The 18,040-nt window shown below is 34.2% G+C and overlaps 1 protein-coding gene across 1 annotated transcript in view; it reads right to left on the reverse strand.

Moving 5' to 3' along the window:
* LOC132550612 (unconventional myosin-IXa-like) overlaps positions 1-18,040 on the reverse strand; it is a 101,688-nt gene that overhangs the window by 51,302 nt on the left and 32,346 nt on the right. Inside the window, exons 3-15 of the mRNA XM_060214703.1 lie at positions 15,675-15,737; positions 13,734-13,833; positions 10,517-10,617; positions 9,476-9,530; positions 9,162-9,239; positions 7,723-7,812; positions 7,245-7,358; positions 6,877-7,011; positions 6,122-6,243; positions 5,730-5,871; positions 3,860-3,950; positions 3,306-3,407; positions 2,528-2,615 (exon numbers count right to left, since the gene is read on the reverse strand). Of these exons, the coding sequence (XP_060070686.1) occupies positions 2,528-2,615; positions 3,306-3,407; positions 3,860-3,950; positions 5,730-5,871; positions 6,122-6,243; positions 6,877-7,011; positions 7,245-7,358; positions 7,723-7,812; positions 9,162-9,239; positions 9,476-9,530; positions 10,517-10,617; positions 13,734-13,833; positions 15,675-15,737 (1,281 nt within the window). The remainder of the gene's footprint in view (positions 1-2,527; positions 2,616-3,305; positions 3,408-3,859; positions 3,951-5,729; positions 5,872-6,121; positions 6,244-6,876; positions 7,012-7,244; positions 7,359-7,722; positions 7,813-9,161; positions 9,240-9,475; positions 9,531-10,516; positions 10,618-13,733; positions 13,834-15,674; positions 15,738-18,040) is intronic.

An 18,040-nucleotide genomic window follows, 5' to 3' on the forward strand; every position in this document is an offset into this window, starting at 1 on the left:
TAATTACTGATAACTAGTCTGGTTTTACATTAACTACTGCCCTTATATCTGAAATATATTCTATGTTTGTTCAGCATCATACTTAACCACCTGGAAAAAGACCTTACTAGAGATGTTCTATTGATAGTCATAGAGATTGATACAACAAAAAATTTCAAGATTTGGAAGTGAAGTTAATGTGAGGAATCTTCAAATTCAAAGTGTTTCAAATGTTACCAAAAAGTGCATTCAGAGTATCACTTTGGCCTGCTTATGTCTGAATATGATATAAGCGACTACAGATAAGCTTATAGGATTGCTTTCCATTCCAATAAAAATCTAATCTGTTTCATTGTCATCATTTTACATGAAAACAATTACAGTAAAACTCTGCAAAGTCGAACTTCTCCGTACCATGTCAATAGTTTGGGAATACGGGGTATTCGAGAACCAGAGGTTGGTTATAAATCCTCAGGTACCAACAAACTGTGTCAGTAAATGATTTATCCAATACACCATTGACCATTCAAAGTTATAACTATTCTTTCTAATAAGTTTTGGATTAACTTATTATTTTGATTTGTCTAAAATTTTAACTTGAGAAATGTAAAAAAAAACCCACAAATTCACAGCATTACAGTAGCATATCTGCTTACTGCAGTATTTTCAATATAACACAGAAAGCATGTCACTAAGGATGACGGTTTCTAACACTTAGCATATGTAAAAAAGAACTTTCAGCATAAAATATAATATTGTTGAATAATCAATATATAGTCATCATATCACAAGGAAAAGCAGCATACTTGAAAACTTTTCAGCTATAAGTAGGTTAACTTGATCCAATAACAGTAAAAGTGGGAACTATCTTGACATAAACATATCTGTGTGTACCTATACTTACATGAAACCAATGTGTTATCAACCCAATCCATTTAAACAACTGATAAACAAATATACCAAGTAAATAGTCTTTACTTAATCACCATGTTCTACCCGTTAGTATGTGCCATTCCGTAAAATAGTTCCAGGAATGCGGGGTAATTTGAGGAATAACGACTCAAAGAATCTGAGAGTAAACTAGATATTTAAGGATACAGTCGGGACTAATTGACCAGTTTGATGAGCAATACAAGTTTGAATAAGTAGAGTTTTACTGTACATAAACCTGGCACTAAGATTACTGCAAAATAATGATAATTAAAAGTAAAAAATAAAAAAAAAACAAACACTAAACATGAGGTTTGAAGTATTCCAAAAAGATTTGAATTTAGTGCCTTGGATGCAAAAAAATGAAATTATTATATTACAAGAGAACACACAAAAGATCACGACAAGAACTATTAAATTGAAATTCATTCATATTAAAAAACTATTAAGAAAAAAAAAACAAAAACAACAACCAGATATATTTAAAAAGATATCATATGCTGCTGAACAAGAGCCAGGCAACACCATTTAACAGCATAAAATATCATGCTCCATATCTGTCCAAATCACAAGCTTTCTAAACAGAGAGCAGGCTTACTGAATTTTCCTTAACACTTTCATCGTCCTAGCAATTGTGTAGAATCTTAAAACAAAAAGAGGACATGAACTTAACAAGCTTGTGAAATAAAAAATGCTACTTCAATTTACGTCTCCAATGTACATCCACTAACTAAAGGAATATGGATAACTACTCCAGTTGACGACTATTTTCGAATGTACATCCACTTCCTAAGGGAATGATATATTACAACTACTCTCATCATTCTTTTAATCACCTCTTACTTTTCATATTTTAGTTTATGCATACATTTTCTCATCTATAAAAACTACTGATAAACACTATTTCAAATAAAAATGTGAATTCAAAAATCTCCAAGTTCTGTTCTTATAGAATTACATTTTTCGGTTCTTTCAAGATTTACATAGCTAACATACTGAGCGATTCTTTTCTATCGTGTAACATCAGAAGAAAACTCACTTGATAAATCAGGTAAAATAGGTAAATTAAGCGTAGGATTTGAGATGATCAATTTGACTTTAGAACATCGAGCTAAATGTACTGAGACAAGCACTGACATCCAGCGTCACCTAACAGTGCACAGTGAATGTGTCAATTCTGAAGCATTTCTGATATGCAGGTAAACACATAAGTCAAACATTTTCACAAATGAAATTTTATTTTTTTATTTCAAAGTTTAACTTTAAACTCAACTGCAAGAAAAGAAGCTCAACTTCGGCATTAGTGTGAAATTTGCCAGTAAATGATCAAAGTTTTTTTAACAGTGAATCAGAAATGCTCCAGACTAACTATAGAAAGTAAATCAGATATCAATGATGTGAACTAAGGTAGCAAAGCACACAGGCCACAGAAGTGTTTGATTTCAGGATATTACGGATGGATTCACAGAACTTCCATAGCGACAAGGATAGATAAATAAAAGATATGCAGAGGTGGATGAAAAAGGAAATTCTCATAATTATTTGTACAAAAGTGAAGCCATCTTTAAATACAAGATCTGATTGGGTATATGTAAGGGAATACCAAAGAAAAACATACTTGAGAAGGTTTTCACTGGCAGCCAAGGCTTCTGGCATTATGTAGTCGGAGTGGCGCCGATTCTTCATAGATGCACTGGATTTCTGGCCTACATAGACAAACACACTTTGTTACACCAAAGCAAATTCATCACCAAGTAAAATCAGTGTAAAGAAAAATGAAAATGCTGAATTTTGTGTATGTAGAGGCAGTTCCTCCCAAAAAACAGGCCACTTCATCCAATATCTCAAGCAAATCAGGTCTACTTTGGAAAAGTTCTTTGTTTATTATTGTTTAATACTGAAGATATTTATATACAAACATAATCTAATCTTATTCCTATTCTCCAAGAACAGATTAAAAAATAGCTAAGCCAAGCAATTTCAACTGTGAAGTGATAACAATATTAATCATCAGCTTTAATGATTCTGTAGCTGAAATTACTACAATACAAACGTTGTAAACTGGTGAACATAATTTATTTACTTTTATCATTATTCTTTTTTAACAAATGAACATACTCTAACTCATCAAAATAGTATAAATTCAGGAATATTTGCAAATATCAAGAAAATGTACCCTTGTTTTGATAAGTGATTTCACAGAAAATACATTTCAGTAGAATCATGAGGCTTTATAAAAATGTAAAGATGACTAATTCTGAAAATAAGCCAGACACATTTCTTGTTGGTGTTTTGTTTACATTTTTCATACTTGGGACAACTTTTCAATCTTTATTTTTGTTCATACATTGCTGGCATCATCAAAATAATTTTCATACGAGTCATGTAACACTTACCTCCCCTGCTTCTGAATTTTTTGCCTTCTGCGATAAAGGCAAACACACTTTTGACGAGGGTCTTCACTATAGACCATCTCAGCACAGCCACTGGGTCAATTCCTACAATAAACACAGGTATTGTGATTCAGAAAGAAAAAGCATGGCTTAACAACACAGTATTTTTTTCCCCAAATCTTTTCACTTCATACATAGCGGACATTTTTAAAGTAACTTTCATTTAAATCATGCAACAATCATCCATCAGTTCTCTAACAAATGTGACGTTACTACTATCCAGTACAGTGACTTACCCATCGGTTCTCTGACAAATTTAAGTTACTACTATCCAGTACAGTGACTTACCCATCAGTTCCCTGACAAATGTGACGTTACTACTATCCAGTACACTGACATACCCATCAGTTCTCTGACAAATTTAAGTTACTTCTCTTCAGTACACTGACATACCCATCAGTTCCCTGACAAATTTAAGTTACTTCTCTTCAGTACACTGACATACCCATCAGTTCCCTGACAAATTTAAGTTACTTCTCTTCAGTACACTGACTTACCCATCAGTTCCCTGACAAATGTGAGGTTACTACTCTTCAGGACACTGACAATGTCCATTCTAATCTGGTCACCATTTTTCTCTCTGAAATCCTGTAGAGTGAACAAAAAGTTCTTAAGAATTAAATAAAGTATATGTCTTTATGTATTTATCTTTTATTTAAGATGGTGAATTAACAATGCTTTTAAATCTGCTTTTTGTGACAAATTTTTCTAGGATGGCTGATTGTACTTAAAGGACAGTACCAAACAGATAGCAAGCACCTGTTATCTTACCAAACAGATATCAAGCACCTGTCACCTTACCAAACAGATATCAAGCACCTGTCACCTTACCAAACAGATATCAAGCACTTGTCACCTTACCAAACAGATATCAATCACTTGTCACCTTACCAAACAGATATCAAGCACCTGTCACCTTACCAAACAGATATCAAGCACTTGTCACCTTACCAAACAGATATCAAGCACCTGTCACCTTACCAAACAGATATCAAGCACTTGTCACCTTACCAAACAGATATCAAGCACCTGTCACCTTACCAAACAGATATCAATCACTTGTCACCTTACCAAACAGATATCAAGCACTTGTCACCTTACCAAACAGATATCAAGCACCTGTCACCTTACCAAACAGATATCAAGCACTTGTCACCTTACCAAACAGATATCAAGCACCTGTCACCTTACCAAACAGATATCAAGCACTTGTCACCTTACCAAACAGATATCAAGCACCTGTCACCTTACCAAACAGATATCAATCACTTGTCACCTTACCAAACAGATATCAAGCACTTGTCACCTTACCAAACAGATATCAAGCACTTGTCACCTTACCAAACAGATATCAAGCACCTGTCACCTTACCAAACAGATATCAAGCACTTGTCACCTTACCAAACAGATATCAAGCACCTGTCACCTTACCAAACAGATATCAAGCACTTGTCACCTTACCAAACAGATATCAAGCACCTGTCACCTTACCAAACAGATATCAAGCACTTGTCACCTTACCAAACAGATATCAAGCACCTGTCACCTTACCAAACAGATATCAAGCACTTGTCACCTTACCAAACAGATATCAAGCACCTGTCACCTTACCAAACAGATATCAATCACTTGTCACCTTACCAAACAGATATCAAGCACTTGTCACCTTACCAAACAGATATCAAGCACTTGTCACCTTACCAAACAGATATCAAGCACCTGTCACCTTACCAAACAGATATCAATCACTTGTCACCTTACCAAACAGATATCAAGCACTTGTCACCTTACCAAACAGATATCAAGCACTTGTCACCTTACCAAACAGATATCAAGCACCTGTCACCTTACCAAACAGATATCAAGCACTTGTCACCTTACCAAACAGATATCAAGCACCTGTCACCTTACCAAACAGATATCAAGCACTTGTCACCTTACCAAACAGATATCAAGCACCTGTCACCTTACCAAACAGATATCAATCACTTGTCACCTTACCAAACAGATATCAAGCACTTGTCACCTTACCAAACAGATATCAAGCACCTGTCACCTTAACAAACAGATATCAAGCACTTGTTATCTTACCAAACAGATATCAATCACTTGTCACCTTACCAAACAGATATCAAGCACTTGTCACCTTACCAAACAGATATCAAGCACTTGTCACCTTACCAAACAGATATCAAGCACCTGTCACCTTAACAAACAGATATCAAGCACTTGTTATCTTACCAAACAGATATCAAGCACTTGTCACCTTACCAAACAGATATCAAGCACTTGTCACCTTACCAAACAGATATCAAGCACTTGTCACCTTACCAAACTTTAAACACAAACTATCAAGCAATGTCATACCTTTACTTGGTATTTGACTTTGCCAGCGTAGTGCATGATCTCAAATGCCCCTTCCTTCAGCTGAGGAACCTGATAGTACGGTCGGCCTTTGTGATGATGATTGAAATTTGCCAGAAGTGTCTCATTGGTGGCACCCGGAAAGCTGTTTGAATAAACCATTAATCATTATAATAACATCAACTGACAAAACAGGAGGTTTAATGGTAGCTCAAATGTCAGACAATACTTTATATAGGACACTTTAATAAGACATCTAAAGAAATTTATTCAAAATTTCACAACATTAAGTAACACATGAGATATACATAAAAGACACAGATAAAACAAGATCAATAAAGGGCAGTAACTCCATTTACATTTGCAGTGGCCTTTCACATCCTGATGGGACTTACTTGCATTCGTCGTCCAGGAGACACAACAAACCATTACTCTTGTTAGCAAACAATTCCAGACAGCCTGTATTGTCAATAAACTCAATGTTCTTCCACTGGATCCCCTCCTTCTTGTATTCCTCCTGTGGTAAACAATGTTACAAACTGTATTACAAGGAAATCCTTCATGATGAAGACAACCTGGCAATCACTACTGTTTCCATGTGATGTTGAATTTTACACCAGTTTTAAATGTTCACATTTTCCTCATTTAATGACTTTGTGGCAATTATAATTACTCTCAATGAATACTAGAGCCACAACACCTTCACAAGTAATAATTCAATTCATTATTCAAATCAGTAATAACTCCAAAGAGTACTCTATACTTCAACTGACCAAATAAACCTCCATCTGAGTGTATATCTAGTGATTGGTTAGCAAGTAATTTGTAATTTGCTCAATGTAAACCACAAGATTTGATGAGTGAAACATTCAAATACATATTAAGTCACTCATAATACATAAAATAGAAAGTTACCTCTCTCAACTGTATTTCTGTCTATTTTTGTTAGTTAAATCTTTGACGTTCAATAAAATTTGATGACTCTTCAAGATTGATTGTCAAAAAAATATGATCAATCAACATTTTTAGCGTCAAAAAATCGTGAAGGGAGAAACTGTGCAAATGAAGTTCATTAAGATATTTGCTGCAATGTATGTGTCTGAGTAGAACATCAGCGGCACAGTATAGTGGCTCCTGAAGTGTATCTCACCTGCTCAAACTTAAAGATGTGCTGATTGAAGTAATACTGTAGGTGCTCGTTAGCATAGTTAATACAGAATTGTTCAAAACTGTTCTTCTTGAAATCCTCAAAACCAAATATATCCAACACACCTATCGAATTTCCCTGAAACAAAAATGTGGAAATCTTAAATTAACATACAGTAGTTATCCTATACTACAGCTGTAAGACTTGACTTTCTGAGAATTCATTCATTTAATCTACATGTTATGGAGTCTTACTAACTATAACACCTTACACTTTCAGATCCCACAAAGAAAGAAACGTTAATGACTCAATGTTTATGATTAAACACAACCTTTCTACTTTCTTTTTCCATAATAAAAGTGTGTCGATACCTGATGATCACTGTTGTGTCGCTTGGCTAGCAGGGCCTGATTCACCTTAAGGACAATCCAGTCAAACAGAGCACCATATAGGCACTTAGCCATGGTATCTCTATTAGCTAGAGCCTGTCAAACAAAATACGAAATCTGTAAATCATTTCGCCACATTCTTTAAAGATTTCAAGATGAATACTTATTTACTCCATCGGATTGGTAGTGTGTGTTAAAAATCCCAAAGTTTTACCCACAGAATGTGTTCAAGGAAATAATAAACTTTGCAGTATCTAATAATTAAAACTTTGTGTCTGTATCAAAAATATCTATCTATACAAAACAATAACACAACAATTATTATATGTATAATATATTTATGTAAAATCCTTAACTTTTCCATTCATAACATCCTACTTCATTTTTCAGTAGTTAACCATATATAAATACAAAGAGAAGGTTAATCCAGTTTTGAAAAGAAACAAATCATCCAACTTACATCCACCATTTTGTAGTTGATGACCACAGTTTCCCCTCCTGCTGTTGTTTTCTTTTGTGTCAGAGTTTCTGTCAATGTTTTCTCTTTCACCTAAAACAGATCAAGGTAATCCTTCTTTCACTGGTACAAAACAACATAATTTTACGTATTGTATACCTATCCCTAAACCACATCAAGGTTATCATTAAGGTAATCCTTCTTTCACTGATACAAAACAACATAACTTTACATATTGTATCTCCCTTACTTAAACCACATCACTGTTATCATTCAAGTTATCCTTCTCTCACTGGAGCAAAATAATGTAACTTTACATACTGTATTTCTCCCACTGGTACAAAACAATTAAATTTCACATACTTTATTTCTCTCACTGGTACAAAGCAATGTAATTTTACATACTGTTTAATATATGACTTGAACAGCCACCACAAAGAACATGTTTATAACTATAAGTGAATTAACTTTGAAAATATATACTTTCCTCAATCTTGTATAAACTAACTTCTGAATTCTGTGTTCAACTACACCTTTTCTTATGCACACATGGAAATTTACATAACAAATGGTGTCAGGCAAAACTAAACAAGAGGCCTGATGGTCAGTATCGCATTACTGTTCTGTATCTTAAATACAACTTTGTAAATCAACCTGATTTCTACAAAGTCCAATTCTTACTCATGTAACCACACAAATACCATGATCAACTACCTCTAGGTTAACAGGAAAAGGGCAGCATAAAGATTTTATAATATTTGACCCTTGAGACCTTGAAAGTGGAGTAAGGTCATTCAATTGAATAAATTTCGTTGCCGTTTATCCCGGCAGGCTAGACAGTCTTCGGATGATTTTACTACATTTGACACCAGTGACCTTGAAAATGGGTTAAGGTCATTCATCTTAAACAAATTAAATTGCTGTAGCCTTCATCTCAGCATTGCTACAGGCCCAATATCAGCACCATGGGTCTCTTTGTTATTGAGAGGAAGTTGATGAAAAATTTCAAGGCGTTTAACCCATGGCCTTGAAAGTGAGTGAAAATAATACTTTTGAATAAATTTGTAGCCCTTCATCCCAGCATCCTACAGGCTCAATATCGGTAACCTGAGTCTCTTTGTTATTGAGAGAAAGTTGATTGCAAGACTTTTGATCCCTCTGACCTTGAAAGTGAGTCATTCATTTGAATGAAACTCGGTAGCCCTTCATCCAAGCATGCTACATGTCCACTATCAGTATCCTTGATATTGGTCATTGAGAAAAAGTCATTAATAGAGAAATGTTGGCACCATACACTGAACCACAACATAAGCCCACTTGTTGTTTTAGTAGATAACCTAATGACAAGACAGATTTGGGGGTGCACCCTGTTGTAATATCACAAAATAGATGTAACAGTGGTTTTATTGAGTGTAAATTTGAGATGTATACAACTTTTTTACCTTTAGTAAACTAGAGATGATCTGTACTGTTGTTTCGTCCTTAATGGTAACTGATTCATCATGGTGCTGATCTCCTTTCTACAATCAACACAACATAATATGTATATAACATTATATATTATATAAACACTAGAAATCAGTACACCTACTGTCATAACATATACATCACCTAACCATTTTATCAACACAATATAGTTACATATCTTTCAAAATATTAACATATGTACCAAGACATTAATCTAATCTCTATACTATTCTTCAAAAATTATGCCAGTGTTTTCATTCACTTTGTGTCTGACATACACATGTATCACCTTTTTGAATTCCATATTTCCAAGCTGTAGCACTGCTGACAACACACAAAATATTCTGTAACAGGAAAAAAAATTATGGTAATTTTAAAATACACAACTGAAATCCATGAGTTCAACTAAACCAATCATGGAAACTACAGATTGTCCTATTAATGTTCCATCAGTGTTTGGGTATGATATTACGTTATAAACTTGATCACAAACAGAAGAGGTTTTTGTCTCGTCAACCTTAACTTTTTCCTTTCCTGAACATATGACGCAGAATGGATATTTTGTTCAGAATAGCATAATTGATATTGGAAATACTGTACACTTAGTGACATGACAGAAAAATGCAGGTGTTCCATACAGCCTTAAACATGATTGGTCTTTATCCCTGCTGAAATTTTAGTTTGATTTTAGGACTTTATCAGAACATCTAACAGTTTTCTGGTACCTATCTCTTTACTATAATTGATGAAGACAGTTTATATCTCAAATGTTTTACAAAAGTAAAATATGTTTACCCTGCTTATATTGGAAAGCAATAGATTTTGGTTCAAAATAACTCATGTTGTCAGAAATTTGATTTCTGATAATAATTTGCTCCAAGGTTAAAGTTTGTGAAATGAAATGACCTTGACCTACATTCATGATCACAAGAATCATATTTGTTGACGATAATGTTTATCATTAAACATCTACATATATACCAAATAATAAGAGGATATTGTTTTAAAATATACCATCACCTTTCACACTTTAAAAAGTAGACATAATAGGCAACCAATGTGTAACAGACAGACAACAGACAAAGACAGAAAATAGTGCTTGCAGCAGGTCATTTCATAATGTAGTATTTAAAGTTCTTGGGATGGACGTTTTAACATATTTTTTTTTCTAATTATATACACTTCTTAATCTATTCTATTTCCCTCCATTTGGATTTGTTATTACCTACAGGAATGTATAACCCAAATATGGCCTAGATTCGGCAAGTCAGATTAACAAAGACAAACTGTTTTGAATAAATATCACACACGGCTGTGTCAAGTAACTTACCTTCTTTGTGTCAAGTGAGAGAATCCCACCATTTCAAGTGACTGCTTCAGCCTGGCAAACTCATGAGCTTCATCCACACCTTCTGTATGGTAACATCCACTCTGTAACATACAAGGGAGAAATGCTAGTATTATACTTACATAGAAATATAGAAGATTTTAGATACTGTTGTTATATATATGTATGTGCTGAAATAATGTTTTATAGACCAATTATACCAAACACAGAAGGAACTGAGAGTAACATCAAACATAAACAATCAATGTAATGTACAATTCTTCATACAAAGACATTTCATAGATATCTGAAATTTGTGATCCCACAAACTGTAGACTTGGACATCACTTCATGTTATAGTGTAATAAAACAAAGAGATCAAAGACTAACATAGATATACCACCCATTTACTGATCTTTGTTTCTTAAACTTGATCTACTGAGATGTTAATGAGATATCTTGTACACAAGCTTTTATATTAAAACATGTGGTCGGGGAAGGTGATCTATGTCCTTTAACCTTGTCTGATGACCATCAAAATCTAAACAGGTCGGGGAAGGTGATCTATGACCTTTAACCTTGTCTGATGACCATCAAAATCTAAACAGGTCGGGGAAGGTGATCTATGACCTTTAACCTTGTCTGATGACCATGAAAATCTAACCAGGCGTAGAAATTGGTGGTGTGATGTTATGGCTTGAAAATCTGTCCTGGAGTTCATGAAATATCTTGTATAACAACTTTTTATTTCAGAAGAAGTCAAGTGTAAGTTTGTTGGAATAAGTGAAAACCTTATGTGATAATTTGTAAGCAATAATTTTTCTCTACAGAAATATGGACACATAGACATGTAAATATATTTACAGACATTAAAAGGTTGACAAGGAAGGACAGTGATGAATGCTTATTGATTTGAATTTTAATGAACTTTTTCACAAAAGCATTTATCTTCTCTGGGCCTTCAATGTATAAACTTTATAAAGGATACCTAGGATTGCCAGAAATTTCACTACACATTTCTACAACACTACACATCCATCCCTGCATGCTTTTGTCACTGTGAAGTGGTCTGTTGACAACTGATCAGGTTTCCTATGTTTTATCATTTCAGAATTATATACAGGGCTTCCTCATACAGTTTCCTGAATAATACATTTGTTAGTTTAGTAACAATGATCTCCACCCTACCTACACATCAAACTGCTGATAACAGATAATGATATATCTAGTACAGTACACTGTAATTAAAGTTGTTGGTTAAACTCAGAGACTTTTTCACTATACCAACATGTATATTCTCATCTACAATCTGGTGTCATGGAAGTTGTTATACCTTACATGTAAAAAACCCATATTGGCATACATCTGGGATGGAATATACACCCTTATGTTCAGCATTGTTTTGAGTTTGAATGTACACCCTTATGTTCAGTATTGCTTTGAGTTTGAATGTACACCCTTATGTTCAGCACTGGTCTGGGTTTGAATGTATACCCTTATGTTCAGTATTGTTTTGAGTTTGAATGTATACCCTTATGTTCAGCATTGCTTTGAGTTTGAATGTATACCCTTATGTTCAGTATTGCTCTGGGTTTGAATGTATACCCTTATGTTCAGTATTGCCCTTATGTTCAGTATTGCTTTGAGTTTGAATGTATACCCTTATGTTCAGTATTGCTTTGAGTTTGAATGTATACCCTTATGTTCAGCACTGGTCTGGGTTTGAATGTACACCCTTATGTTCAGCACTGGTCTGGGTTTGAATGTACACCCTTATGTTCAGTATTGCTTTGAGTTTGAATGTATACCCTTATGTTCAGCACTGGTCTGGGTTTGAATGTATACCCTTATGTTCAGCACTGGTCTGGGTTTGAATGTACACCCTTATGTTCAGTATTGCTTTGAGTTTGAATGTATACCCTTATGTTCAGTATTGCTTTGAGTTTGAATGTATACCCTTATGTTCAGTATTGCTTTGAGTTTGAATGTACACCCTTATGTTCAGTATTGCTTTGAGTTTGAATGTACACCCTTATGTTCAGTATTGCTTTGAGTTTGAATGTACACCCTTATGTTCAGTATTGCTTTGAGTTTGAATGTATACCCTTATGTTCAGCATTGCAGTACATTGTTCAGTATTGCTTTGTTTGAATGTATACCCTTATGTTCAGTATTGCTTTGTTTGAATGTACACCCTTATGTTCAGCATTGCTTTGAGTTTGAATGTATACCCTTATGTTCAGCACTGGTCTGGGTTTGAATGTATACCCTTATGTTCAGCATTGCTTTGAGTTTGAATGTATACCCTTATGTTCAGTATTGCTTTGAGTTTGAATGTATACCCTTATGTTCAGCATTGCTTTGAGTTTGAATGTACACCCTTATGTTCAGCATTGCTTTGAGTTTGAATGTATACCCTTAAGTTCAGCATTGCTTTGAGTTTGAATGTATACCCTTATGTTCAGCATTGCTTTGAGTTTGAATGTATACCCTTATGTTCAGCATTGCTTTGAGTTTGAATGTACACCCTTATGTTCAGCATTGCTTTGAGTTTGAATGTATACCCTTAAGTTCAGCATTGCTTTGAGTTTGAATGTATACCCTTATGTTCAGTATTGCTCTGGGTTTGAATGTATACCCTTATGTTCAGCATTGCTCTGGGTTTGAATGTATACCCTTATGTTCAGCACTGGTCTGGGTTTGAATGTATACCCTTATGTTCAGCACTGGTCTGGGTTTGAATGTATACCCTTATGTTCAGCACTGGTCTGGGTTTGAATGTATACCCTTATGTTCAGTATTGCTTTGAGTTTGAATGTACAGTCTTATGTTCAGCATTGCTTTGAGTTTGAATGTATACCCTTATGTTCAGCATTGGTCTAGGTTTGAATGTATACCGTTATGTTCAGCATTGGTCTGGGTTTGAATGTATACCGTTATGTTCAGTATTGCTCTGGGTTTGAATGTACACCCTTATATTCAGGACAACTCAGAGTTATTTGTTGAAACACAACTAAAATATGATATATCTAGATTCTTTATATGTTTTAAGTTACACCAGTAAGTAAAATAGTGTATAGATCTGTTGTAACAATAATCAAATCTGGTTCCCGAAGATTCTGTAATCTTTCATGAAGTGACCAATCAGTTCTAACAATGAAAAGACAGCCTTAGAGTATACAGTGGCAGTATGATGGGCTCTATATACAGGTGAGTGTACCTGTCGGAGGTAATGGTACTCCTCTGGTTTCCTGAGATGTAGGGACTCTCGTTCCTGTTCATCCGCTCCAGCCAACAGGTAATAAAACACATGGTAGTTTCTGTAACACAAGCAAAATTCCTTTGACATTAAAATAATTTTTCACTTAAGAGAATCCACTGACATTTAGTACTATCTTTAGTACTATCTTCAGCTGTGTTGATAGATAGACACTAGACAGTGACTTAATCAAGTCACTGTCTAGTGTCTATCTATCAACACAGCTATTACGACTGACAGCATCATTGTTAGATCAGGTTAGAAGTATCAATCACAACAGCATCACAATAGGTTCTTTAAATTTATCAGTAACCATCATCTGATTTCGGCCTTAAGTACACTGTTATAGGATTTAACAATACCCTCCATATTTTAACCTGTGCTATGCCAGGTACTAAATCAATCCACTGGGTTGTTTAAATTTTGTTTCAGCTCTATCTGAAAGTCTTCATATATAGTGTAATCACCAACACACGTGAAGAAATAAAGCGAGAACGTTTATTATATGAATTCTAATCCTGATTTTTTTTTACTTTTCCACAACAAACTAACCTACCTACACAAGAATTTGTTCTTTATGATTGACAGTGTGTCGTGGTCACAGTCTGTTTTCCATCAATACAATGTTATATTTGAGGATTTAAAAAGGCTTTTCAGAAGCGTCCTTTATATACCTTACCACTGTCCTTCTGACAGCAGTGTTTTAGGACAAGGCTAGTAATCCAATGACAGTGGGAAACTGATACCTAAATCCCACTTCTTTTGTGAGGAAAAAAAAAGAAGAAAATGCTTCTAAACTTTACTTTTTCAAGATAGATGTCGAAAATTAATATTACTAAATAAACATGAAATAAAAAAAAGGATGCAGGTCATTTTGGACCCATTTTTTGGAATTTGTTCAATCTTATAGTCATCTCATACAAATAAAAGGTCTCAAAAACAGCATTAAACCATTGTAAGTTTTCTTTCAAAATAAGAATTTAGCAAGCTATTTAGTCTGCAGTTATAGGATAATAAGATGTATTTAAAGTACTCTGCATCCTAATTACAACATAATATCTAATAATACAGTCTATGTAAGTGTAGGAGTAATCACCTATAATTGCTGGCATCTGCAGTTTCTGTATTGAATCATAAACACATGTATTAATGATGTCATCAGTTTCTGTATCTAATCATGAACACATGTATTAATGATGTCATCAGTTTCTGTATCTAATCATGAACACATATATTAATGTTGTCATCAGTTTCTGTATCAAATCATGAACACATGTATTGCTGTAATTATCCTCAAATATGTTCTCTGGTGTAAAAGTTTCATAGTAAAGTTGGGAAGGGCTAAATTGTTACCTACTTAATGTTTATTATTTCAAAATTAATGATTCTGTAAAAATGAAGAAGGGGGCTTTTTTGTGGATAACTGTGGCAATCATTGGTAACAGCCATCAGATTAAGGGTCTTTGTACAGCATGTGTATTACTATAATGATGTCAACCATTCAGTGATAATAAGCAACAGTACTTGTCACATTACCTGTGCTAATGACATATTCACCTATAGTTTCCTTGAGAAAATCGCCCTATGTACCTGAGGCATTGTGACCTTCAATAGGGTCAAAGTGACAGAGGTCAGCCTTAAGGTCATGCTTTATATTGCCCAGCCCAACTAAAACGACAGTTCAGTCCACTTTCCAGCCTTATCACTGGCCTAACATCGACACCTTCATTACGGTCATGCAAGGTGAAGCCAGATTTTGCTGAACGTCAGACAACTAACTAAAAACGACAACATTCATATTTCGAAAAACAAAACATATATCAAATAACTGAATTACTGTTCATCCACCTATTTTATTATTTTATTGATGATATACGATGTTTTGTACATTGTAAAACTAACCTTTCATTTCTTGCTTGATGGACAATCCTGGATTTCTCAAGCAGATATTTTTCCACAATGGCACTGTAAATAAATCAAAGAATCTCAATGAATACTATAATGCATAAAACAGAACATTTCAGAATTAAGTTTGTTATCAATGATCAAAAACTTTAAAAAATTAGGTCAGTACATTGAAAGACAAATTATAAAGAATAACCAGTCATTAGATTGACAGAGAATTCTGATTTTAGTGGGGTTGTAATGCTGGTTTCTTGGGAGCATCACTGCATAAGTGTAAGACTATAGTGTATAAGCGTGCAGAATTGGATCCATGTGGTTGCTATAATGTTTATCAAATATCTTTCATTTATTTTTACACAATGAATACAAACCTTTTTTATAATTATAAAATTAGACTAGGGAAAAGTTCTGATAAATACATTGGCATCAAATCATTTATTTATCATATGTCTGACAGTTAAACCTAGATGTAAAGCTCTTATGATAAATACATTGGCATCAAATCGTTTATGTATCATGTCTGACAGTTAAACCTAGATATAAAGCTCTTAACTCAGTATTTAACAATAAAACCTTGGTAAACTGCCCTTTTTTGTCACATCCAACTCAGTAAAACCTTGATATACTTTATGTTATATCAAACCTTCATATTCTATCCTTTTCGTCACATTCAAAACAATAAAACCTTGGTAAACTGCCTTTTGTTCACATTCAACAATAAAACTTGGTAAACTGCCTTTTGTTCACATCCAACAATAAAATATTAATTAATTTACCAAACCCTCATTTACCAATAGACAGTGCTGTAATTAGGAGATTATATACAAAACTATTTTCTTCTGACAGGAACCTTGGGTTGATGAAAATGGTTCATCTGTTCAAACCTCTAAAGTCTGCGCTGAAAACAGTTGCAGTAGATATAAACTAAACACTTGTGTCTGACTGTCAGTGAAGATGGTGATGTTTAGAGTTGTGTTTATAGAGCCTAGAAATGGGGATGTTTTCTCCTTCATCACTATCGCTTAATGTTAATTCTCTATATTTTTAGCAGTGTATATATTTGTTAGCTACAGATGCTTCAAAGTGTGTAGTTTAGGAGCTGGGCAGGTGAATGGACTTCATCACACATTCAACAGGTAATACAAGATATGTGAGGTGATAGTAGACTGAACCATCTGTTCCCACTTCTCCAACTAACCATGTAAGATAAAAGGTCGCTGTGACCTTCAATCAATAGTGTTGCAAGACAGGTCCTGAGAATATACTCAGTTATAGTAACGTGACAGCCAACATGGCATAAACGAACACCTCATTCTATCCTATATTTCAACAATTTCGTCTCTTAGCATCACTAATGAGTCCTAATAAAGACAAAAATGCTGTATCATTTTGGTATTACAGTGAACACTCCATATTGCAGAACTTTCAATGGGAGATTTATGCTATACTTTAGAATTTATCTAAGCTTAGTAAAAGGTAAAATTTTAAGCTTGACCTAACCTAATTAAAGGATAAGACCCAGCTAAATCTAGTCCAAAAAGTCACACCCAGTCTAGCCAAAAACATCCATCTTTGACCCTTTCAAGCTTATCCTTTGCAGTGGTGTGCTGACATAGCCCTTGTAATGACTTTTTTCTAACAATACTGTAGACAAATTACAAAATGTTGTTGCACTTGTAGCTGACTGTGGGAACTGATGTCACTAATGAGTGATGTTAAGTGTGGGAAAATATTTCCACACATCCACAAAACAGGTATGTAATTCTAGCACCTACCCACATCATCATCAAGTCATCTAGTTATATCAAATTAACACACTGTCTTAATGGCCTCTTACTTTTGCCACCACAGTAGGGTTTTTTTTCTGTTTGTGCAACTGTATTCCTTGTGAACGAAGGAAGTGTTTTAAGAGTGAATTCTATATCCGTTACTAGTTAGCACTCATCTGTGTCCCCCACTACTAGGTACAGTTTCACAGAGATCACAGGCACCACATCAGGTCAAAGTACACAGTTAAGGCAAAACATTCACATAATGATATTAATCTCAGATTTAACAAGAAAAACCTGATGTATTGTTGCATGTGTTATTAACAGCACTCTGATAATATTTAGCATAAGCTTAAATAAATCTCTTTTGTTGAGAATTGCTAATATGAGTTGAATAAGGAAATAAATGGTGGAGAGTTGAACATAGATTTAAGTAAAAAGTATGAGAAAGGAGATATTTTGTCTGCTTTTATAACCAGTTATGTTGGTTTTTACTGAGTGAATTTTTATATAACTTATATAATCTACAATAGATCCATTAATAAACTACACAATTAATCAGGACACCTGAAAAGACATTCTATCATAAATCTG

Source organism: Ylistrum balloti, unplaced genomic scaffold (genome assembly GCF_031769215.1).
Source record: "Ylistrum balloti isolate Yb309-2 unplaced genomic scaffold, AGI_CSIRO_Ybal_v1 Utg370136, whole genome shotgun sequence".
NCBI lineage: Eukaryota > Metazoa > Mollusca > Bivalvia > Pectinida > Pectinidae > Ylistrum > Ylistrum balloti.